This window comes from Crinia signifera, chromosome 5, assembly GCF_055691185.1.
Source record: "Crinia signifera chromosome 5, ASM5569118v1, whole genome shotgun sequence".
Taxonomy (NCBI): Eukaryota; Metazoa; Chordata; class Amphibia; order Anura; family Myobatrachidae; genus Crinia; species Crinia signifera.
The window spans coordinates 33,655,070-33,681,484 of record NC_139221.1 but is presented as its reverse complement, the minus strand read 5'-3'; the positions used below and the strand labels follow the sequence as shown (position 1 = coordinate 33,681,484).

Genomic DNA, 26,415 nt, shown 5'->3' with positions numbered 1-26,415 from the left:
ATTCCGGCTGTGGATTTCAGACAACACGAGCACTATGGGGCACTACTAAGGGGCGCTACTAAGGGGGCTGCTGTGGGGCACTACTAAGGGGGCTGCTGTGGGGGACTACTAAGGGGGCTTCTGTGGGGGACTACTAAGGCATACCTCCCAACAGTCCCGATTTTATCGGGACAGTCCCGATTGTCAGGGCCTGTCCCGCTGTCCCACCCGCGGGCGGCAGTGTCCCGCGGTGTGGGGGGGCTGTTGGGAGTCCCCCCCTGTCAGCTGCTAAGCAGCGGGGAATAAACGCTGTGCGCATGCGCACAGCGTCTATTCCCGCAGCCAGGGGGCTGGGGGCATGGCTAGAGGCTCACAGAGCCTCTGGGTCATGCCCCCATAGCGGCAAAATGGGGGCGTGGCCTCGTGGGGAGCCGCGAGTATAGGCCACGCCCCCAAATTAGGTTACGCCCCCGGGTCTACGAAAGTTGGGAGGTATGACTAAGGGGACTTCTGTGGGGGACTACTAAGGGACTGCTTTATTTAAAAAAAATATCAAAAGTTTACAAAAAAAGAAAAAAAATACTGCAAGGGTGCCATATCAGTCCAGGGGTGCTGCTTAGTATTCCATATAAATCCAGGGGTGCTGCCAAGTGAACCATATAAATCCAGGGGTGCTGCTTAGTATGCCATATAAATTAAAGGGTACTGCCAAGTGAGCCATATAAATCCAGGGGTGCTGCCAAGTGAGCCATATAAATCCAGGGGTGCTGCCAAGTGAGCCATATAAATCCATGGGTGCTGCCAAGTGAGCCATATAAATCCAGGGGTGCTGACAAGTGTGCCGAATAATTCAAGGGGTGCTGCTAAGTGTGCCATATCAGTCCAGGGTGCTGCCAAGTGTGCCTTATAATAACAGGGGTGCTGCTAAGTGTGCCGTATAATTTCAGGAGTGCTGCCCTGTGTGCCGTATCAGTCCAGGGGTGCTGCCAAGTGTTCCATATAATTCCAGGGGTGCTGTCCTGTGTGCTGTAACAGTTCAGAAGTGTTGCTAAGTGAGCCATATCATTCCGGGGGCGCTCAGGGGCGCTGCCTGGCAAGTGGGAGCGCAGGCAGTGGCACTCCCGAGAATTTTCCGGGTTTGCCAGTCTGCGCACTGGAGCAAAACCTGGAATATTTGCGGGAGTGCCACTGAAAGGGTTAAACAAAAAAAAAATGAAAACTGTTATTTTAATAAACCAACAAAACATTAAACAATCGCCCTCCTCGATTTTTTTTCTGGTGAAATCTTTCTTGGAATTCTACATTTTGCACCGTAATGGGACGGGCGGAAAACATTAGAATTCCCCTCATAGGCCTTTATTCAGATCTGATCGCAGTACAATTTTTTTGGGGAAAAACCATGTGCACCATGTGCACTGCAGGTGGGGCATATGTAACATGTGCAGAGAGAGTTAGATTTGTGTGAGTTATTTTGTTTCTGTGCAGGGTAAATACTGGCTGCATTATTTTCACACGGCAATTTAGATTTCAGTTTCAACACACCCCACCCAAATTTAACTCTCTCTGCACATGTTACATCTGCCCCACCTGCAGTGCACATGGTTTTGCCCATTTTCCCAAAAATTTGTATACTGCAATCAGATCTGAATAAGGGCCATAGTGCCTTGATGTATGATCATCTTGTCCGCTAGAGCGGGGGACTGAAAGCCCCCCTCGGTTGATGCCCTTTCAACACACACCGTATCAGCACAGCGGGTGACATTCTATGCTATGCGCTTTTCGTTTTTTGGCATTATTTAGACCACAAAATGGCGATATCGCATTTTTCAGTGAAATCGCAAATTTAACGTGATGCGTTAAGGGACAGAAATCGCATATTTTGTGCGTAAAGGTATGCGGAACAAAAGTGCGAGATTAATTCGCACTTTTATCGCATCCAGATGTTTTCCAATGCAAAACTATACAAACCGCTTATTTAATGCTATGCGCATTTGCAAATCGCACTTTTGCGGTGTCTATTTATCGCACTTTTTTCAGACCTGGTTCTGTTTGGCGCATTTGCACAGACCTCATTTTGGTCAAGTGCACACATGGTTAATTTCAACACAGGTGCCTTCATTATCACTCCCAAACCCCCCTACATTAACCCCAACATTAGTAAGGACACCTGTGAGGGTTTAAATCATGTAGATTTGTATGAGTATTTTAAACTTGCTTATCTGTGATGTGTCCCAATTGGAGGACCAACGCAGGAGGGAGGAAGGTGGGCAAAAGATGCTGGTAGCCCCCCCACTACTGGGTACCCCACGTATGTATGGTGCTCACCTGTACCTGGACTACCTGTCGGACCAACAGGTTGTGGGGATGGGTACGCTGAACCCCATTACCCTGTCGGAGTTATATGAGCAGGTGAGAGATGCTTGTGCCCATTTTGTGGGTGCCAACTATGTAGTGTCTGGCCAGCACAAATTAATGTGTGCCCTCTACTATTTGTCCACAGCCTCCACTCAGTCTGTGACCTCATGGGCCTTGGTGGTATCACAGGCCACTTTGTCTAAGCATTTTACTCTACTGTTACTTGCTATAAATAAGTTGTTGCAGACATACATCAGCAGGCGTAACTTTTCTGGTAAGCACATGTGGCCTGTACTCCAAAATGTACCAGTGTTGTAAGTGTCCTCATTCACAAATTATTGACCAATACCATCTGTTTCCACACACATTTAACCCAACACCAGTCCACAACGTATGCACATGGTGGTGCTGACCTATCCCTTGCTGATATCTACCTTCTAAGTACTATTGGTACATGTAAGAATGAAGTTTGCACTGAAACATGGCTCACTGGTGTTGTGGAACTACATGTGCCAGCATGCCCAGACACACTACAACCATTACAGTCCAAACCATGAGTGTCAGAGCCTGCTGGAAAATGTACATCCACAACCTTTGCCAGGCAAGGAGTTATACCACACTACTTTACTGCAATCCCATAGTCATATACCATTACAATATGTTATAATTCACACATTAATTTATATTGAGAAAAAGACACAAACACAATGTTATGCGGTTAGCAAATTTTACTTTTTTACCTGTAAACCATTCTGCATTTTTACATGTGCAAAATACAAACTGTGGGGCCATGTACAAAGATATTTGGCCTTTTTTTTATGTAGAAACACTGATGTAGCAGCTACCTTCGGCCAGCATCAGGCAGCCCTACACCACTTTTAGAGCCGGAACTAAGCCCACCACGGGTCCTCACACTACGACGGGGTGGGGAAGTGGGGGAGACACTTATTGGGGTGCTGGAGACACTGCTGAGGGTTGAGGTAGTGCCACCTCCCACATTGCCTTCCTGCTGCTGCTGTATTTGTGCCTGCATAGCTAGGAGGGCATTGGTCTGCGCTGTGCATGTGTGGGTTAGGGCTGTAAGAGTTTGGGCCAGGCTCCCAATATGGCTATTCTGCTCCCGTATTGCAGCAGTTAGTTCTGCAAAACGGGTGTCAATACTGTTGGCAATGCGCACTTGAGTGCCTACACCTACCCGTACACTACGTGCAATTTTGCGCAACTGCAGGAAGGTGTCACGCATGTACCCCTGTATATTACCAATTTGGAGGCTTTGGGAGGCCATGAATTCAAGCTGCTTGTCCTTGAAATTCACCAAGGAGTTAGCTACTTGGGAAGCAGTAGCAGGTGTATGGGGTTGCTGGGTGGTTGGGGGTGGGTTGGGAGGCACCCCACTTGGGGGAAGATCACTCTGGGATGAGCCCGGCATTTCTTCCTCTGCCGCAAAGGTGTCGACCGGATCAAGAATGATGTCCATTTCGTCTAGCACCGGTATTGAAGAATCTGTTTGGTTTGACCCTAGTTGTATAGCACCTGTGGATACAGATGAAGAGGTAAGTATTGATGCATATATTTATTTATTATTTATTTACAGTTTCTTATATAGCGCAGAAGATTCCGTTGCGCTTTACTGTCACTGTCCTCTATACTGTTTTACATAGGCCTATACATGGCTGACGTGTTGATGTGACATGGGTGTGTGTACTGTATGTGTAATGGGGTGTTGTTTAGTCATTTACCTGCTTCCGCAGATTCTGCAGCAACGGGCCTTCTTCTCTTGGATGCTGCAGCACTTCGGGACGGACAATCTGTGCAAGGAAAGATGGGCAGGCATTATGGACCTTGCAATGGATACGCATTTTCAGAAAACATGCAGTGAATTCACAATAATGGACAATACCCAATAGAAAAGGACAGCATTATATCTGGACCACCCTTTTTTTGGTTTTCAGTCAAATCTTTAATTTCAAACTTAGTAGTAAACTGGTGTACACATGACAACTATGGGATAATCGGTGGTATGTTGGCATGGCAGCTAAACCACCAGTACACCACAGGGTTTTTGTACACATACATGTTAGTCTGCTGCAAAGAATGGTACACTGTTAATCAGATTAGTTGTGGAACTACAAGGCCCAGCATTATCAGCACTTTACAAAGCATTACAATACAAGTGCACATTACAGATATAATACATTGGCATGTATGTTACAGTTTGCATGGGGTCACACTTACCAGCTCGCGGTGGCATTTGGGCCCTGTCGGTATCCGCCACATGCAGGCCAGGCTTCACCTCATACGCATTGTAGCTGACAGTGGTGGGGCTTCCTCCTCCAGTCCTGGTCGCCTCCTCCATCTCCAGGGCCATTTTATGCTTCAACTGGCGTTTGATATCGTTGAAGCGCTTCTTCACATTGCGCACCAGGCGCTTGTGATTACTCACAGCGTTCACCGCCTGGGTGATGTCCTTCCATATAGCGCGCTTGCGCTGTGCAGTGGTCTTGTAGTTGGTTTTGCCAAGCAGCCTCTCGAACACTGGCATGATAGCCCTCACAAGTGCCACATTTTCCTCATAGGAAAACCTGACCATGCGGCCACTTTTGGTGCGACCAGCTACCACCTCCTCCTCCTCCTCCTCATTTTCAGCACCAGCCATGTCTCCCTCCTCCTCCTCCATGCCAGTGTCTTCCTCCTCCTCACCAGCATCTTCCTCCACCTCTGACATGTGGCCCTCCTGCAGCTGGTGTGGGGTATGGTCTAGGGCTTGGCTGTAGGATGGGGATGCCAGCGGATCCTCCACCTCCTCCTGCTGGGGCTGGACGGCCAGGGTCTGGGCTGAGGCTGGCCTTGCTGTGGCCATGCTGCCTGCCACACTGCTGCCTCTCCCACTTGACTGGCTGCTGCCACTGCTCCCTCTGCCAGTGCTCCCTCTGCCAGTGCTCCCTCTGCCAGTGCTCCCTCTGCCACTGCTCCCTCTGCCACTGCTTCCTCTGCCACTCCTCACTCTGCCACTGCTCCCTCTGCCACTCCTCACTCTGCCACCAACACCTCTTCCTGAACTCACGCTTCCACTGCTCCTCTCCATGCTACTTACTTCCTATCAAAAGAGTGAAATGGCGCCAATGGCCCTTTATATAGGGGGTGTGATGCATAATGGAGGGGACATAGGTGGGCCAATAGGTTTGGGGGTTCTTAGTCATGCGGAGACAGGTTTGTAAATCGCACTCCGGTTGGTCCAAAACTCGCACATGACCAGCGGAACAAATGGCGCGTTTTTGTTACTAAAAATCGCACTTTTTTGTGACTAAAAATCGCACCACTTCGCCGCAAATCGCAACTATTCGCACTTTTCAGCCTCAAATGCGCATCACATTAAATAATCGAATTTTGACTGAAAAGTGCGAGTTCTAAAAATGCGATTTGCGGCGATGTGGTGCGCGAATAAAACATGCGCATTTAGCGCATAGCATAGAATGTCACCCAGCGTCTCCCCGCCTGGCTGGCTTAACTGGACATGTGTGAGATATCGCTGCTCAGCCCAAGAGCTGGCAGCCGCCACAGAGAGGAGCACACAGTCCCTGCTGTTGTGTATGGGTAACGCCACCTGTGGTTGGCAACATCAATAGCTGCGGGTGTCGGAACGGTCAGTGCTGCTGACCATTCATACATTGCTCTGGATATTGGCGCGCTATATATAGACAGGGATGCATGGCAGCAGCATCATACATGGAGGAGAAGCGGGACCAGCGCACATAACGGACCTTATACTGGTTGACATGCAGCGCTGCAGAATTTGTGTCTTTTTTAGCCCACCTGCCCCTTGCATTGCCGCCCACCTCCCTTTGCAGGGCAAATTCACCCGCATGGCTGCGAATGGATGTTTTGCATAAATATCTATTCGCAGCCTATGGACAACACCCACATCATTCCATGGTCGCCAACCATCGAATAATGTGGTGAGTACACACAAAAACTAAGACACTTTGCGTGTGTCCTGGAGGGGAACATGGAGAGCAGCTGACATCCGGTAATGTCAGCTCCCCGCCCCCGGCACCTGCCGCATCGGGGCATTTTCATGAGAACGCCCATTAAACGCTGGGCATTCCCATGGGCAAATTCCCCCGGCCCACCGTCCCACGCCTGCACTGTTTTGTGCTAGCGCCCGGTAAACACTTTATTTGCCGTTGCAGCTCGAGCACAGCACATGCGCATGCGAAAAACATTGTGCTCGCATGCGAATTTGCATGGAGCGCATGGACCAGAGTAAGGTCCAACGTGCTGATACCACTTTTCTCCCATAACATAGCGTAATACATCTACCGCTGTAATTGTTATATACCCTGTGGGTGCAGATTAATCACACGTATGGGAATATATTTACACAATGATATTCAGGTGAGGGATCTGGTATAAAGATATATACAAAGGGTAAAAACATATGCAATGAAACAGGTAGATCTGACATGGTGGTGTACCTACTGTACAACCCAAAGTGCAAATACTGTATGCTCCCTACCTGAAGGCACCTAGTGGGTGTGGGCCCATTATGATGTCATCACAAGATTCACCCTGGTGCTGGTGCCTGTCCAATCACTTGGCGGCTTTTGTTAAATCACCCAATCATTTGTGTGTTTCTCCCTTTCGCTTTTACAGTTAAGAGGTCTGGATCTTTCAAAGGGTGCAGCATACAGTAATAATGTGTTACAAGTGGTAACTTTGGGACTGATTCATGACTGACTGCATAGGCCTGATGTTCGGGAAATTGCGTATGTACAACACACGTTTTGAGCATGTGCAGGACAGCTCCTGCACTTACATGGTCCATTTGCAAAGACCTCCGCCTAATGGACCGGCAGAGGCATACCGGGGAGGGACATTTTCTGTGAGTGGCACAGTTGAGGGGTGCTAGGCACAGTTTCCGTGGCCTTGCAATCCATACCGCAACAGGTAGCCTGAGCAAAGCCAGACTTACTAAGGCTGGCTGTCACAGCGGAGCATTGCAATGTTCCTCTAGTCGCCAATGTGGAGACTGTTGGGTATACACCTCCTCCTATATTTGCATGGCTATGGATCTCATATGATAAGTAGCTGCGAGCAGCCTATCACATGCGATCCTTGCGGATCAGGCCCTGTATGTGCAGGCGGATGATTGGGTACTGACCCGATGAATATGGGCTCTGGTGATTGGAAATTCTGTTTGCAGTTCTTTTTTTTAAATGAGTAAATATTTCAGTTTTGAAATAAATAATTGCTGCTGTATTTCCTAAACAATATCCATCAGAAAGGATCCACAAATGCTGAGCATAGCATATTAACGAAGCAGTGCCCAGCATACTGACTTAGCAATGAGGTGACTGAGTGCATGGTACAGTGGAGGTGCTTAGTATGCGGTGCAGAGCACAGAACACGGTACTGTCAGATGGTAAACGCATGATATGTGTGCTATGGCATATAAGGATATACTTAGTATGCATGGCATGGTGGTACAGGACACAGTGACAGCATAAACACTTAGTATGTATGCTATGGCAAAGTAATACATACTGTGTCCACAATAATACGCAACACATTATTATTAATAATAATAATAATAATAATAATAATACTACTGTAGAAGGGCAATACAGTGTAGTGCCTGCTGCCTTGCAGATGTAGACTGGCCATTTACCTGGCACCACGCCCTCACCTTACATATGTGAGATGATCCTGGTACACCAGGATGACCTAGGAGGAAGTAGTTGACTGCTGTCCTTCCTGAACATTGATCGAAGATATTTGCTAAGGTATTAACCCAGTGGCGTAACAATAGCCCCGCAGCCCCCGCAGCAGCGGGGAGGCGCTGAGTAAAGTGTGGGCGCAGGGGGTCTGCGGGGCTATTGTTTCACTGCTGCCTGCTTGCCCCCGCCGCCACCACCTCTGTAGCCGGGACACGCACATCTACTTGTCTGCGGTCCCGGCGCTTCTCCTCCAGGCTGGCTCGGCTCCTGTCCTGCTGCTATTAAAATCTCCCTCCCAAGATGTCTGCCGCCTTATAGCAGACTTTTTTTTGGATGCTAGAGGAGCCTCCTCTAGCATCACAAAAAACGGTCTGCTGTAAGGGGGCGGACATCTTGGGAGGGAGATTTTAATAGCAGCAGGACAGGAGCCGAGCCAGCCTGGAGGAGAAGCGCCGGGACCGCAGAGATCTGCGTGTACTGTTTCAAAGGCAGCAGCGGCAAACGGCAACGGGGTAAGAAAGGAGGGGGGTAACTTTTCTTGAGAGAGGGGGGGGGGGCGCGACAAAATTCCCGGCGGGGGGGGGGGGGGCGCAATTTATGAAGTTACGCTACTGTAAGCCAATAAGGAGAGCCGTTATGCCTAGTGTTAACGGCTCTCCTTATCGGCTCCCCCGGCATCCTGCGCATGCGCAATGTGCTTTCCTCCCCCCTGCCGTCTGTCTGGGCATGCGCGAGATCTCGCTTAAACAGCGAGATCTCCAGCGCAGCCCAAGCCAGAGGCAGGCTAGCGTTGTCCCCACAGTGGGGGATAGGACAATGCTAGCCCTGAGCTGGCAAAGCAGCGGCGCAAATTAACGCCTGGGCGCGTGTTGATACATCACCCCGGCCACTAAACACTGGGGGGGATTGCAGGGGACAGCCCCGCCGAGCGTAACTCTCTGGGCTGTCACTAGCGCACGTTAGGTGCGCTAGTAATACATTAGGGAAATCGTAATCCCCCCAGTTAACCAGCATTAAGTGCATTTCTGCACTTAACGCTGGTTCATACATCTGCCCCTTTGTGTTTAAGTGAAGGTCTTCCTTCTCACTCTTGACCCCAGACCCTGAATTATCACATATTGCTACTCACGGACCAGGTAAAAACTCAACCTTTCACTAGAGAAGTCCACTGGCCAACACTTTTGTCCACTGTCCACCCAGAAGGTAGGTACAAACACAGGGTGGAGATGTAATAGGGTGTGATTTTTTTAGACAGCTAAAAAAATAGCAAAAATTGCACATGTAATAGCGAGCGAATCACTAGAACAAGCCAGAAATTACTACAGTGATTTCTGTCGATTTTTTTTAGTAAAGGGAGTAAGCGAGTTTTTACTAAAATCTCACTGACCTATGTGCTCTGAGCAACCTTAGATCTGCGTGCACGTTCCACATCATTCCATGGTCGGTGACCATCGGAGGATGTGGGTGTTCCCCCGCAGGCTGCGAATGGATGTTTATGTAAATCATCATTCGCAGCCAGTGTGAATGTACGCGCCGTGCGAATGGCAGGCCGGCGTAACACCATTCCCAAGGCGGCATCCAAGCGAATCAACCAGAATAACCCCCTAACAAACAAAGATGGTTCTCACCATCATCAGTCTTGTACTCCTTCCGCTTCTCCACTTTCAGGGCCCTGTAAGGAGGCAGACACCACCGCCGTGCAGGGGATAATGCTAACTAGTGTGGCGCACAACTACACTGGATACAATGGTATCGCCTTCAACTGATCACTGTGAGGCACAAACTTAAACATAAACATAAACAGTACTAACGAACTTTGACCTACACGGAAACGACAAACACCAATACAGTACAGTACAAGTGTGTACGCAACAGTTCTGTCCTTATAAGTCCATGCCTATCCAGAGCTGCTCATCCCTATTCCTTCCCTGGAAGGTTTGGCTTCTAGGAGCTAAGTGGGGATAAACCTTTACTGGTGAGTGGGAACCTCACAGCTGCCCTCTTCCCCACACTAACCTCAATTGGATCTAATGCTCAGACCCACTACCCTGTTGGCTTGCCTTACCGGGGGCTTGGAGTGATCTGGGCCTTATGCCCAGATCACTACCCTGTTGGCTTGCCTTAGTGGGGGTCGGTGTGATCTGGGCCTTATGCTTATAGTGCCCGACTACCACAACCCAGGCCTAATTATGGCACCACAGGGGACAGGTGATCTCACGGACAGCCTACCTGTCCAGTGGGAGATGCTACATTGGGGAGCTTTGACAACTATTTTGCTTCCCACCACTGTAGGCCTCCTCAGTCCTCTGCTTCCTTCTTCTGCCACTGGCTCTTTCATAAAGAAAGAGTAAGTCTAGAAAATGTTGGCCTGAGGATAGCACATCTAGACACACCAAATACAGGTTGGAATAAGTTCAATGCACATAATTCTATATCTACCATTCCGGATTATGGTTTCTGTTCTTAGAAATTCAGGCTATTCAATGTGAGAAATTGACAATAAACTGAACATTTTCTACAATGGTGTGTACTACTCCCTTTAGAGAACAGCACAAACAGGCTCTAACCAGAGTAGAAAGAGAAGTGGGAGGCCCCGGTGCACAACTGAGCAAGAAGACAAGTACATTAGACTCTCTAGTTTGAGAAATAGATGCCTCCCAGGTCCTCAACTGCCAGCTTCATTAAATGGTACCCACAAAACACCAGTGTCAATGTCTACAGTGAAGAGGTGACTCTGGATTGCTGGCCTAGGGAAAGTGGAAAAAAAGCCATATCTGAGACTGGCCAATAAAAAGATATGATTAATATGGGCAAAAGAACACAGACATTGGACAAAGGAAGATTGGATCACGCAGAACAAGTTAAAGGGTCTGAAGCCATCTGTCAAGCATGGTGGAGGAAATGTGATGGTCTTGGGCTGCTTTTTCATAATAGGTAAGGCTGAAAAAAGACTTGCGTCCATCTAGTTCAACCTGGTATAGATATCCATTGCTGATTTGGTAGGTTCTGATATTTTACAGACAAATTATATTTCTTATTTGTACCCATGGATGTTTTTCTCCAGTAAATGTTTGTCCAACTTTGCCTTGAACGCATTTAATGAGCCAGCCGTTACCACCTCTCTGGGAAGAGAGTTCCAGAGTTTGACTGTTCTGACCGTAAAGAAATTCTTTCTACTAGCTGAATGAAATCTTTTTTCTTCTAATCTATACTCGTGCCCTCGTGTCCTAGATTCCTTTCTAGTAGAAAAGAGGGTGTGTGACAGTTCCTTATATTGCTTTGGTGCTGGTAAAGTGGGAGACCAGTGCAGCCACCAGATATCAACCTCATTGAGCTGTTGTGGGAGCAGCTTGACCGCATGGAAGTGGCCATCAAGCCAATCCAACATGTGGGAGGTGATTTATAAAGTGTGGAGTGAAATTTCTTCAGATTACCTCAACAAGTTAGAAGTTAGATTGTCAAAGGTCTGCAATTCTGAAATTGTTATTTGACAAAAGCAAAGTTTGAAGGACAAAATTATTATTTCAAATAAAAATAATTATTTCTTACCTTTTTCATTGTCTTGGCTACAGGTTCTATGCATTTTGCAACTCATTTGATAAATACAAGTCAGTATTTGTGTAAAATACAAAACTGTCTGGGTGACCCCAAACTTTTGAACGGTAGTGACGCCCTTCTGTGAGTGGGAAACGGTCATTAGGTCGACACAACTAAGGTCACTGAAGGTCAACCTTTTGACCCTGTTGACCTTAGACATGTTGACCTTTTGTCTGTGTCGACCTAAAGCCTGTCGAACGTCAGTGGTTGACCCAATGTAAGTCAACCTTAGTTTGGTCAACCCAATGACCCTTATCCCTGTGAGTAATGGGTACGCATTATAAATGGACCACAAAGATACCTTGATGAGAGCACTTAAGATCTTGATATTTTTAGTGCGGAATGCACCAAACGTTTCCATCCAATATCCATGATGGTGGTTGAAAGATACCTTGATACGCCCACTTTATGTGAAATCCCACTTTACGTGTTAGTTGGGGTACACATTCTTTCCACATCACACCTGGTGGTTCCCCGAATGTCATTACTTGCCAAATTTAAAAAAAAGAACAAACTACACCATTGGTTGTCGTTTTTCGTTGATATCCGTACATATTCCTGTTGGCGCGGTTTATAACTGAGAGAACATCCAAATAGCTATCCACATTAAAGCAGAAGAGTACAACAGGATAACAATCCCAATGCAGGAACGTTTATACGTATATTTGTATATCCCTATTAACCTTTCCCCACTACAGAGGAGGGAGCGCCTAGTGGTGGATACTATCTTCATTTGTGTTGTGTAGCCATGAATGGTTTTGCGTGGTTTGTTCTCCCAGCTAAAGTGCCCGGAGCTATTTCATGTGAGACCACCTAGCAATCTGAGACAGTTGTGTCACTACTGCTAACACCTGGGGCCGGATTTAGCATGGATAGCGTATGACAGATAAGCTTCTCGCAGCAGCTTATCATATGCGATCCAAGCAATGCAAATGCAGAAGGAGGTGCAATTCTAGTGGAACTTACTCGAATGCGCAGCAATGGCCTGCCCACTCCCATAAAAACAGGGGCGACATATCTACCGGCCGTCCCCGCCCCTCCCCACTGTCAGTCAGAGGCGTGCGTAAAAAAAAACCTCTGATGTGGGTGCAGGACCCACCCTGCACATGCCAAGTACAAGTCCTGTGTGTACACACAACCATCGGGAAACTGCGTGACTGATCACCTATGCAATGAGTCTTGGATTAGGCCCCTAACCAGGTCTGTTCGCAAAATAAATGATATCAATACCTGCAAAGAAAATAGACAAACTTGTTGCAATCTGATTAAACCAAACATCGAGTCTACTCCTACATCAAATCCTAATGATTCATCGGGGAGTCAGAGAACACTGTACAGCAACTTTACATCATACAAAGAAGTGAATGACTAATGCACTCATTCACAGCCTTGTTATTATATTGATTTGTATGTGATGCCAGAAATATACTGATGTGTATATATATATATATATATATATATATATATATATATATATATATATATATATATATATATATATACAGAATATACAGGCTTAAAACAAATCATACAAGGTTACACAGCCATTTCACAGTGTAATTTTACAGTCCATAGTAAGAGACAGGCCCAACGCGTTTCGTCACCCACGTGACTTCATCATGGGCGTTTTGGAATGTTGATTGAAATTGGTGCGATAGCACTGCAAATAATAAACATAAATCAACAGAATGCATATAGAAAATACATATTTCTACAATCCTATTTTTTTGAAAAAATGAGGAAATCGAAGAAGGTGAAGAGGACAATGGAGAAGCAGGACAATTGATGGTTCAAACAATTACAAATCAATACAAAAATGTAAAACAGAGCCCTTACAGGGAAAACATTATAGACTGTACTTAAAGAAATATACATATTTAATGTTTATAATTCAGATATTTTTAGTCTGACCGTTCATGGATGATCTCAGCTATGTCTGACTCACATAAGTACTTAAAAATACTGGGATCACGTATGTACAATTTAAACCCACCATATGATCACAATATAGATTTGCAAAAAAAAAAAAAAAAAAAATATATATATATATATATATATATATATATATATATATATATATATACTTGCATACCTTAATTGTTTCCTCTCCCGGAGACGCCCAGAGAGGAAACTCTCTGCAACCTTTTTCGCCGACATTAAGCCCCACCCCCATTCTTGTAAATGCCGTGATTGGAGACTTTTCAGGGAGGGGGCGGTACTAAATGACACCATTTGCGCTATTTTAGCACCGCCCCCTCCACAAAGAGCCGTGAATGCTGGTATTTGACCGGCAGAGGGAGGTGGTGAGGGGGCTGGCCGGGAGGGGGGGCCGGGAGGGGGACACGTTTTTCAGTAAGTGTGGATATATATAAATATATACACACACACACGTATGTTACATGCATAATTTCTTAGTACAGTTGTCTATAACCCAGGGGTTCCCAATCTTTTTTTAATCAAGGCACCCCTAGAGTATCAGAATTTGTTCACGGCACCCCTAGGCCAATTTTTTTTTATTATATTGGTTTTATATGCGAATCTTAGGGTCAGTTATGTGGTAAATGGCAGGGTTTGCTTCTGTTTGTACATATTTTATGATTGGCAGCCACCAGCACTGGTTTTTCTCATAAATAATTAACCATTAATAATTTTAGTTGGTCCTGGACCACCAACCCAGGGCACCCCTACAATTGCCCTGAGGCACCCCAGGGAGCCACGGCACAGAGTTTGGGAACCACTGCTATAACCACTGAGAGGTAATGCATACTGCCTATACTGATGTACATGGATTTACTTGTATTTCATTGTGGACTTGTTACAGGATTTTGCCCCAGACTTTTCTTTGCTGCTCGTCTGCTTTGGAGAATCGGACGCGGCATCATCACCCTTTGTGCTCAATGTCATCTGGCATGAAATGAAACAGCATTAACACCCTCTGTCACCTGACAAGAGATGCGAAGTCTCCAAGTGCAACTGTCTAACTAGCAGCTGCCGACATAGAGGCTGAACCCCTGCTCTGTAATTCTCTGCAAAGCTTTGCCTTTATGCTTCCTCACATAGAGACACGCTGATTATAGTCCTTTCTATACAGAGGAGTCCATTCTTGTAGCTACTTGAGGGATACCCAACAGATAGGCACAAAGACAAAAGTTCAGGGAATAAGATGAACTCACAGAAGCTGATGCAGAGGGAAATCCAAGTCGGCCATAATTGCTGTCTTGTTGTGTGCATGGACCTTGTCATCGTGTACTTGTCATCAACAGAGCAAACTTGCCCCAGCATTATTGTTAGGGGAAAATTTACTAAAGATTCTAAAAAATGTAAAGAAGTGATGTTGCCCATGGGGCCATTCCTGCTTATACTTATTCTTCCACTTATTTATTAAAATTAAACTTTTAATTATTCTTCAAATAACGAAGCAATAAATAAAGCATTATTCATAGGCATGCGCAGGAGCCAATACTGGGGGTGCCGCTCTGGGACCTCCCCTCTCTGCCAGGTCACAGACCCCTTGCTTTGATACATGCAGATAGATCCATCTTCATCTAGCCCTTTAACCCCTTCCCGACATTTGACGTATATATACGTCATGGCCGGGATGTAATTCCCGACACATGACGTATATATACGTCATGACTTTAAACTGTCACCGCGTCTAGGGTCACGCCGGGTGTGAGGGGGCGTGAGGGGGTCACCGGTGATGACCACACCTCACCCCACCTGCCCCCAAGGCTGTGATTGGTCCGGCGGACCAATCACAGCCATGGCGCGTGATTTAAACTAACGGTGACTGCGCTGCAGATGCAATTCCGGTCTGGAATTGCGTGCAGAGCGGTCACCGACCAATCTGTCATGATATACATACCTGATCCTTGCCTGATACTTACCTGATCACCGCTGGTAGCGTGCTGCCAGCAGCTGGATGCTTCCTGGATCTTGTCACTTCCTGTGTGCTGCTGCTGCAGTGTCATAGAGTGACAGATAGTGAGAGATAGTGAGAGATAGTGAGAGATAGTGACAGATAGTGACAGATAGTGACAGATAGTGACAGAGAGTGCTATATTTTGTGTCTGCTGCCCCCCCTTTTGTGCTGATCAGTATATCTGTGCTGATCAGCAACTTTTTGGGGGTGCAGGTTTTTTTTTTTTATATATATACCTGTCAGTTGCACCAAAGGTTGTGCTGCCTGTGCAACTGACTGCTGCCCCCCCTGCTGCCCCCCCTTTTGTGCTGATCAGTATAAATTAACTGATCAGCAACTTTTTGGGGGTGCACCCACCATTCATTCCACCAGAATCTGAGCTGCAAAATCCAAAAATCACTCCTTCCCTTCTGAGTCCTGCCATGCACCCAACTGGTATTTTTTGGTCACATATGAGGCATTGCCATACTCGGGAGAAATTGGGGCACAGATTTTGGGGTGCTTTTTCTCCTTCATACCTTGTGAAAATGAAAAATTTTGAGCCAGAACTGCATTTTTGTGTAAAAAATGTAATTTTTCATTTGCACAGCCCAGTTGTATCAAAATTGGTGAAACCCCTGGGGGTTTGAAATGTACACTATACCCCTAGTTGAATTCCCTGAGGGGTGTAGTTTGCAAAATGGGGTCACTTGTGGGGGGGTTCCACTGTATTGGTGCTTCGGGGGTCTTGCTAATGGGACATAGCACCCACCAACATTCCACCAGAATCTGTGCTGCAAACCCCAAATATCACTCCTTCCCTTCTGAGTCATGCCATTTTTTGGTCACACATGAGGCATTGCCGTACTCGGGAGAAATTGGGGCACAGATTTTGGGGTGCTTTTTCTCCTTCATACCTTGTGAAAATGAAAAATTTTGAGCCAGAACTGCATTTTTGTGTAAAAAATGTAATTTTTCATTTGCACAGCCCAGTTGTATCAAAATTGGTGAAACCCCTGGGGGTTTGAAATGTACACTATACCCCTAGTTGAATTCCCTGAGGGGTGTAGTTTGCAAAATGGAGTCACTTGTGGGGGGGTTCCACTGTATTGGTGCTTCGGGGGTCTTGCTAATGCGACATAGCACCCACCAACATTCCACCAGAATCTGTGCTGCAAACCCCAAATATCACTCCTTCCCTTCTGAGTCCTGCCATTTTTTGGTCACACATGAGGCATTGCCGTACTCGGGAGAAATTGGGGCACAGATTTTGGGGTGCTTTTTCTCCTTCATACCTTGTGAAAATGAAAACTTTTGAGCCAGAACTGCATTTTTGTGTAAAAAATGTAATTTTTCATTTGCACAGCCCAGTTGTATCAAAATTGGTGAAACCCCTGGGGGTTTGAAATGTACACTATACCCCTAGTTGAATTCCCTGAGGGGTGTAGTTTGCAAAATGGGGTCACTTGTGGGGGGGTTCCACTGTATTGGTGCTTCGGGGGTCTTGCTAATGCGACATAGCACCCACCAACATTCCACCAGAATCTGAGCTGCAAAATCCAAAAATCACTCCTTCCCTTCTGAGTCCTGCCATGCACCCAAATGGTCTTTTTTGGTCACATGTGAGGCATTGCCGTACTCGGGAGAAATTGGGGCACAGATTTTGGGGTGCTTTGTCTCCTTCATTCCTTGTGAAAATGAAAAAATTTGGAGCCAGAACTGCATTTTTGTGTAAAAAATTTAATTTTTCATTTGCACAGCCCAGTTGTATCAAAATTGGTGAAACCCCTGGGGGTTTGAAATGTACACTATACCCCTAGTTGAATTCCCTGAGGGGTGTAGTTTGCAAAATGGGGTCACTTGTGGGGGGGTTCCACTGTATTGGTGCTTCGGGGGTCTTGCTAATGCGACATAGCACCCACCAACATTCCACCAGAATCTGTGCTGCAAACCCCAAATATCACTCCTTCCCTTCTGAGTCCTGCCATTTTTTGGTCACACATGAGGCATTGCCGTACTCGGGAGAAATTGGGGCACAGATTTTGGGGTGCTTTTTCTCCTTCATACCTTGTGAAAATGAAAACTTTTGAGCCAGAACTGCATTTTTGTGTAAAAAATGTAATTTTTCATTTGCACAGCCCAGTTGTATCAAAATTGGTGAAACCCCTGGGGGTTTGAAATGTACACTATACCCCTAGTTGAATTCCCTGAGGGGTGTAGTTTGCAAAATGGGGTCACTTGTGGGGGGGGTTCCACTGTATTGGTGCTTCGGGGGTCTTGCTAATGCGACATAGCACCCACCAACATTCCACCAGAATCTGAGCTGCAAAATCCAAAAATCACTCCTTCCCTTCTGAGTCCTGCCATGCACCCAAATGGTCTTTTTTGGTCACATGTGAGGCATTGCCGTACTCGGGAGAAATTGGGGCACAGATTTTGGGGTGCTTTGTCTCCTTCATTCCTTGTGAAAATGAAAAAATTTGGAGCCAGAACTGCATTTTTGTGTAAAAAAATTATTTTTTCATTTTCACTGCCCAGTTGTACCACAATTGGTGAAACCCCTGGGGGTTTGAAATGTACACTATACCCCTAGATGAATTCCCTGATGGGTGTAGTTTGCAAAATGGGGTCACTTGTGGGGGGGTTCCTAACTTTTAGCATCTTATGGTGCCTAGAAACCTACATGGTGCCTAAAAAATAATCTCATAAAAAGGAGGCTCCAAAATCAAGTAGGTGCTCCTTCTATTATGAAGCCTATGGTTTGGTCAACGTGCACACTAGGGCCACATATAGGATATTTATGAAAACAAAAGAATTGGGGGAATCAATTTTTAGTCACATTTCTCTAGTAAAATCTACTGTGTTCCTTAGAAAAATGTATTAAAATTGCAAATCTGCAAAAAAAATGAAATTTTGAAATTTCACCTACACTTTGTTTTAATTCCTGTGAAACACCTAAAGGGTTAACAAACTTCCAAAATGCTGTTTTGAATACTGTGAGGGGTGCAGTTTTTGAAATGGCATCATTTATGGGGGTGTCTCACATACAAGTCCCTCAAAGTCACATCAGAACTGAACTGGTCCCTAAAAAAATCAGTGTTTGAAATTTTCTTGAAAATTTTAGAATTTGCTATTCATATTTTAAGCCTCCTAGTGTCCAAAAAAATTAAAAGGAGGCTGAAATAATGATGGAAACATAAAGTAGACATATGGTCTATGTTAGTTATTAACTATTTTGAGTGGTATGATTATTTGTCTCACAAGCAGAAAATTTAACATTTTGAAAATTGCTAAATTTTCCATTTTTTACGACATTTTGGTATTTTTCACAAAAAAACACAGACTGTATCGACCAAAATTTACCACTAACTTGAAGTACAATGTGTCACGAGAAAACAATCTCAAAATCACTGGGATAAGTAAAAGCAAAAAAAAGTTATCCCCACTTAAGTGATACATGTCAGATTTGAAAAAAAGGGCTCTGTCAGGAAGGCAAAAACATGCTGTGTCAGGAAGGGGTTAATAGGATTAAGTGAGTAATAGGATTGCTCTGCTAATCGCCTACTGTATTGTTCTACTGTATGTATTGTATTGCAGCTGAGAACAATAGGCCTTGGTGAGCCATGGCTCTCCACAGGAGGTTTGCTGGGGAGGGCTCCATCTGTATGACCTCATTCTAAATCATTTGGAATCGGGTGAATTTAGCCCCGATCTGATCTTTCGGGTTCTGTGCAGCCCCCCTTTGGGAACAGCTTTGGCGAGCTCAGCTGTTCGGGAGGTTTGGGGCGGGCAAGGGGCGGACACAGGGGCCGCCCATGGGCGTTCCCATGGGTTTGTGGGCGGGATGAAGTGTGCCAGGGAAGGGTGGCTGACCTCACAGGACATCTTCGCCCTGGCGCTCACAAATAAAAGTCAGTTCACACTATCTTCTATTTGCAAAGCCAGGAGAAATCAATCGATGGTCGTCGACCATCGATTGATTTCTCCTGCAGCGGAGGCAAGTGAGGGGATGTGTTTTCATACACAACCCTCTGCATGGTAGCGAGAGGAATCGTGGCAAGGAGGGGGGGGGGCGTGTATACTCCTGCATAAGCCTGTGCCTGCGGTGCACGGATGGTGCTACTAATGTACTCACAACTGAGCCAATCACTCGTATGGGTGGCCGCCAGCAAATAATACAACCTGCCGCAAGGCCTATGCCCATATACACGTATTGTGGCAACAATGACTGTGGCTACATCTGTATACTATAATGTCATTCTTAGATGGCGTTATATAAGGTAGACCTTTAAGGATTTTTATCTGGCATTAATGGAGAAGATCGTCATGGGGAAACATTCGTTTCTACATGATTTAAATAAAAATGTACCTGCCAAATAGATAGATACTATCTATCTATCTATCTATCTATCTATCTATCTATCTATCTATCTATCTATCTATCTATCTATCACTATAAATCTGTAACTCCTGTAATATAAGGCTCGCAGTGTACAGCTGCGAGCCAGGTAGGAGATATCATTAGATCACCTCTGCAGGCAAACATCATTGTCATTTCTATTCGCTGGCTGCCTGACATAACCGACATCCATTCAAATTCCTGCCAAGCTTTCAGATATTATCTTCTACACTGCTAGATAAGAGCACAACAAGCATTCATTATCTGCCAAGCTGTAGCTCTCTAACTGATGCAGAACTACAAGCCCCAGCAGTGCCTAGTAATTCTGTATCTGCCAGAAAGCCACAGGTTGCCTGCCCATGCCTGATCTCTATATACAGTATATAGCATTTTACACAGAGACTTGGATCTTACCAAGCATATTATAATGCATATTACCTGCCACTTTGGAATTTAATTATTTTAGTTGTGCTCAGCAAATGTGATTTGCACCCACACTGTGTATAAATCAGATGCAGTGCCCACTGCCAGTCATGGCTCTATAGCACTCGGCTGCTGATTGTACACACTGCAGTGAAGTGCATGTGTGTAACAGGCAGCAGAGACATGTCAGCCTCCTGCTCATCACGGTGAGGTCCAGCAGAGCATATATTCACTGCACATCCTATATGATGCATGCTCTGTCTGTATCATCAGCTGTTACTATGTTACACAGTGAGCTGCCACTAATCTCATTCTATACCCATGGCTGCACCCAGCTATCTCTGCTCCTCGCCATATCTGACTCCCATGTAGGATGAACTTTGCTTTCCAGACAGGCAGCTCATCTGTTTTTTTCCTTCTCCTCCCTCTTTTGTATGATGCAGAGGAAATCCAGTCTGTAACGAGCATCACTCACTTGGGAGCACCTGGGCAACCGGGAGGAGTTTCAGCAGCAGTCAGAAAAACAAAACCTGCTCATCTGGGGGATTGGGGACAGTCACCGGCGGCAGAGGGGAGACAATGACGGGAGCAGAGTGCTGAGAGCAGGCACTAGGCGCTGGCTGAGCGCAGGGAGCTGTCCTTTCAGCACCACCTTCCAGCACACAGCCAGCAGCAACCTGCTAACAGGTCCTCTCACTACTTGCAACTTGCAATCCTGCATTTAGGAGGTCAGATAAGACATGCCCGGCAGGAGACACATGTATCTGACCAGGGTCGTGCGGGGATATTGAAAAATACCCCCCCTAATGGGGGCAGTCACAGCTGCCAAGAGACGTAAATGGAGTGGGAGACATGGAGACTACCTCTGGAAGATGCTTGATGGGGGGAATCCAAGCGCTTGCTTGTAAAGTTCAACTGAGAAGAGGTATGCATTGCAACACGTTGTTATATGGCTGAAGTCATTGTAATTATTAGTGATGCAATGTAAGACAATGCAATTAACGAAAGCAACGATGCAGCTTGAAATCTGTAAAATTGAATTACATTTACTTGCTTATTTAATAAACAAATTCAATTTTATTTGCTTACTGGAAAACAAAGCCCAGTGTACTATCTCTTTAAATATAGATTTATTGAAATATATATATATATATATATGTATGTATGAATATATATATATATATATATTATTTCAATTATTTATTGGCTCCAGCTATCATTGATTGCATGCTCCTGCATTGGATAATAATAATTTAATCAATTGCATACATTTTTGATATGTGGCATGTACTGTAGTGAGTACCTATGCTCTACAAGGCAAACGACCCAGCTCTGTGGGTGTTCCAGCACCCCAGTTTTTACGCCGTTTGGTTTGTGCATCTCATTGTGAGTGGATGTTATGTGAGCACCCCCCAAATCCTTTTTAAAAGTTGTTTCTCTTGATACAAAAGTATAGATTGGATTCTGGGCAAAAGGTTTCCCATTATATTTAAATATTGACATTATGTATAGGTTCTCATCATGAATTTTCTCCAATTCTAGGTCTGCTCCTGTAGAAGCTCGAAAGCTCAATATGACAGGCGCACAATTGTGCGATTTGTCTGAAAATGATTTTGAAGATACAGAGATTAGTATAAATGTTGGAGGGTACAAGAAGAGGTTACGGTACGACATGCTCCTGAGATTCCCAGAGACGAGACTGTGCAAGTTGCTGTCATGCCAATCTAAGGAATCCATCCTGGAACTGTGCGATGATTATGACGATACCAAGAATGAATTCTACTTCGATAGGAACCCAGAGTTGTTTCCTTATGTGCTGCATTTTTACAACACTGGGAAGCTCCACGTAATGGGGGAGCTCTGTGTGTTCTCCTTCTGCCAAGAAATTGAATACTGGGGAATCAATGAGTTCTTTATAGACTCTTGCTGTAGCTACAGCTACCATGGAAGGAAAGTGGAACCAGAGCAGGACCAGTGGGAAGATAAGAGTGAGCAGGAGAGCACCACGTCTTCGTTTGACGAGATCCTGGCATTTTATCATGATGCTTCCAAGTTTGACAGACAACCCTTTGGGAACTTCAGGAGAAGACTCTGGCTTGCTCTGGATAACCCAGGCTATTCCATCTTGAGCAGGGTATTCAGCATCCTCTCAATTGTCATAGTCCTTGGATCTATTGTAACCATGTGCCTCAACAGCTTGCCAGACTTCCAGATTGTCAATGCCAATGGCAGTGCAGAAGAAGACCCTCGCTTTGAGATAGTGGAACACTTTGGGATTGCTTGGTTCACTTTGGAGCTGGTGGTGCGTTTTGCTGTATCTCCAGACATCCCTTTGTTCTTCAAGCATCCACTGAACATAATAGATTTTATATCCATTGCTCCCTTTTATATTACCTTAATTGTCAACTTGGTGGTGGAGAGCAGCCCAGCTCTTGCCAATTTGGGCAGGGTGGCCCAAGTGCTGAGACTCATGAGGATTTTTCGTATTCTGAAGCTTGCTAGGCATTCAACTGGTCTGAGGTCATTGGGGGCCACCTTGAAATACAGCTACAAGGAAGTAGGATTGCTGTTGCTCTACCTCTCAGTGGGGATATCTATATTCTCTGTTGTGGCTTACACCATAGAAAAGGAGGAGAATGATGCCTTGGCCACCATCCCTGCATGTTGGTGGTGGGCTACTGTTAGTATGACCACCGTTGGATATGGAGATGTGGTCCCAGGCACCATAGCCGGGAAGCTGACTGCTTCTGCTTGCATCTTGGCGGGTATACTGGTTGTTGTGCTTCCCATAACGCTCATATTTAATAAGTTCTCTCATTTTTACCGACGGCAAAGGCAGTTAGAAAACGCCATGAGGAGCTGTGATTTTGGGGATGGAGTCAAAGACATTGTGTCCGTTAATCTAAGGGACTACTATGCCCAGAAAGTCAAATCTCTAATGGCCAGCATCACCAATTTAAGTAAAAGTACTCCCAGTGAGCAGAGTCTCAACGATTCAATGAATTAGGCAAAAGCTGACAGCTGTTTGCACAATTATTTACTCTCTCCACCTGCTGTCATTGCAATAGCACTAAAAATAAAAATCAATACCCCATTTACATGCGTGGGAGCTGTTCTAACAGTATCCCATTACGCTACATCATAACTATCTGCCAACATTGTGTAACAATTACTGTCAATGATTGGCACAGCCCCGGTGCCTAGCTTCCACGTGTTGTTGGTCTGCCTTGTAATGGTGCGACAGATTGTTCTCTGCACTGATGCGATTGTTTAGTCTTTTGGGACCACTGTTAAATCTGAGTGTGAGCAATATTTAATGTAACCAGGTGTCTCTTTCTGTGGCAGTGTTAAGTGAACCAAACTCGTATGCATAAGGTGAAATGTGTACTGTAACTGTATCGGAATGCTACGTTCCCCTGTACCTAGTGTCGTTAATCCGAAGCATTGGTTTTTCTAACATCAAGTGATTGTAAGGATGTGATGCTAGCTCACTGTGACTTGCAGAGTTGTCCATTGCTCAAACTGTGACTTTCCGAAATCAAATGTATCATTCAAACACACATCCCTCAGCCAAATAGATCATTCAGATGCACATTCTTCAACCAAATGTATCATTCAGATACACATTTCTATACCAAATGTTTCATTCAAATATGCATTCCTCAACAAAATGTAAACTTGAAATAAACTGTATGATTTTTTTTTTATGGTCTTTGTCGAGCTGACGTTTAATATTGTACCAAGGTAGGTACACAAACATGTAACCGGTACAACAGGCAATTGGGCCGATAGAATTTGACCAAACCATGCCCGTTTGCCCATACAAAGAAGGAAGATTTACCAAACACTGGGGCAGATGGATTAAGCCTGCTGAAGAGATCTAGTGGAGGTATAGTGGGAGGCGAAAATGCATCAGCCAATCAACTCCTAACTAGAATTTTTTTAAACATAGCTGATTGGTTGGTGCGTTGTCACCTTCTACTTTATCTCCCCTTTTTCTCTTCACCAGGCTTAATACATCTGCCCCAATGTTCTATCCTTCAATTATATGAACTGGGTCACATACAATATCTTCCGGTATGGCATGTAACTGCAGAAGCACGCAAATTGCAGGTACAGTCTTTACAATCCGAACAATATATCAATCCAATTTGGCATTCCGAATCGGAAACAACATATTATTATAAATCGTTTCGGTCAGCGGTTCTCAAACTGGGTGTCCTGACCCCAAAGTGGGTCCCAACCTTCTCAGCATGGGGTCGCGACTTCATGTTGCTGACCATCAGGCTGATGACTTTTCTAATCTCAGTCAGTGGTTCAAGGAGTCTGGAAAATCAGTTTTTTTGTCGGTTATATTAGACTCCTCCCATCATGTTGTGCCTCCACAATGCTGCCATGTCTGTGCTGTCTGCTGACTACACATGTGATGTGATGGGTTATGGTATATTAGACTCCTCCCATCACTCTGTGCCTCCACAATGCTGCCATGTCTGTGCTGTCTGCTGACTACACATGTGATGTGATAGTCAGCAGGAGCAGGAGTCTAATATACTCCTCCCATCACTCTGTGCCTCCACATTGCTGCCATGTATGTGCTGTCTGCTGACTACACATGTGATGTGATGGGTTATGGTATATTAGACTCCTCCCATCACTCTGTGCCTCCACATTGCTGCCATGTATGTGCTGTCTGCTGACTACACATGTGATGTGATGGGTTATGGTATATTAGACTCCTCCCATCACTTTGTTCCTTTACAATGCTGCCATGTATGTGCTGCCTGCTGACTACACATGTGATGTGATGACCGTCTGCAGTAACTTGCTGGGGTCCTGTCATTATTTTTATTGTTTGATGGGGTCCCAGAGCAAAATAGTTTGAGGACCCCTGGTTTAGGTGTGTGCCCACTCCAAGTAAACATTAGAAATGATTAAAAAAAAACAGGACTTCAAATAAAAAAGGCAAAACAACAACAACAATAATAATACTAATAATAAATATGTAATATTTATTAATTTTATTTCCATACAGTATGTGCACACAGTGGTGTCGAGGGGGGAAGGGGGGGGGGGGTACTTTTTACCCGGGCCCAATCTGATACAGGGGCCCAGGGACTGCTCCCCCCTCACTCATTGCACAGAGACTGGCAGTTAGTGTTAGAGGACAGGCCGTGTGCTGAGTGCTGAGCTGGAGGAGAGAGAGAGAGAGAGGCAGTTGCAGTGGCAGCCTCTCCTCTCACCTTGTGCTGTATCTTTTTACAAGCATGTGGCCACACCCCCTCACATTGGCCACACCCTTTATTTTTACTGGGTCCCGGCAGCACTGTCAGTGCCTTTGTGGGTGCAGCCTTGCTACACAGTGATTGCATGACGTCTATATACAGTACTATAGACCCATAGGGGTACATTTACTAACGTGTGAGTTTTTAGAAGTGAAAAATGTTGCCCATAGCAACCAATCAGAGAAGGTGTTAGATAAATGATAAGTAGAATCTGCTATAGACAACATCTCTCACTTCTATTACACTTTAGTAAATTTACCGCATAGGGTCTTGGTTATAGATTGCAGAGTTATAGCTTGATGATAGAAGTGGTAGTGCACATAGTTTTACAGTATGCTGCTGTTTTACTTTAGTCTGACCCAGGTAATGGTGAATTGACCAATAATCTACATACTGTTGTTTCCAGAGACGGCTGCGGTGCCGACCAATGAGTAGGAGTGCAGGGGGTTGAGGGAATCAAAGAGCACACACTCACAGTGGTGGCTCCAGAGATGGGGATGCAGCACAGTTCAAAATTCAAATAGGGGAGAAACACACTGCCAGTGAGTCAGTTTGGAATGGCAGTTGGTGGCAGTGTGTGTGGCTCCCCTATTTGAATTTTCGACCTATGCTGCAGCTCCCCCCCTCTGGAACCTCCCCTACGATACATGCATGTTGTTAGGCATAACGCTGTAATAGGTTATGCTGATTCCCAGAAGAAATGAAGGAAGATTGTCCAAAGGAAACCTCAGGCAGGACTTTAAATTGAAGTTCTAATTGAAG

The 26,415-nt window shown here is 45.4% G+C and overlaps 1 protein-coding gene across 1 annotated transcript; it reads left to right on the top strand.

The window, feature by feature from the left end:
- The first annotated feature begins 20,544 nt into the window (after window positions 1-20,544).
- On the top strand, window positions 20,545-24,078 carry KCNS2 (potassium voltage-gated channel modifier subfamily S member 2). Its single transcript, XM_083186983.1, has 2 exons — window positions 20,545-21,296; window positions 21,914-24,078. Exon 2 carries the CDS (start codon window positions 21,945-21,947, stop codon window positions 23,376-23,378), a length of 1,434 nt encoding a protein of 477 aa, XP_083043109.1. The 5' UTR covers window positions 20,545-21,296; window positions 21,914-21,944; the 3' UTR covers window positions 23,379-24,078.
- Window positions 24,079-26,415: the final 2,337 nt, after the last annotated feature.

Bases quoted from the DNA above. Each gene is read 5' to 3' on its own strand.
- KCNS2 (XM_083186983.1), top strand. From the start codon at position 21,945: ATGACAGGCGCACAATTGTGCGATTTGTCTGAAAATGATTTTGAAGAT.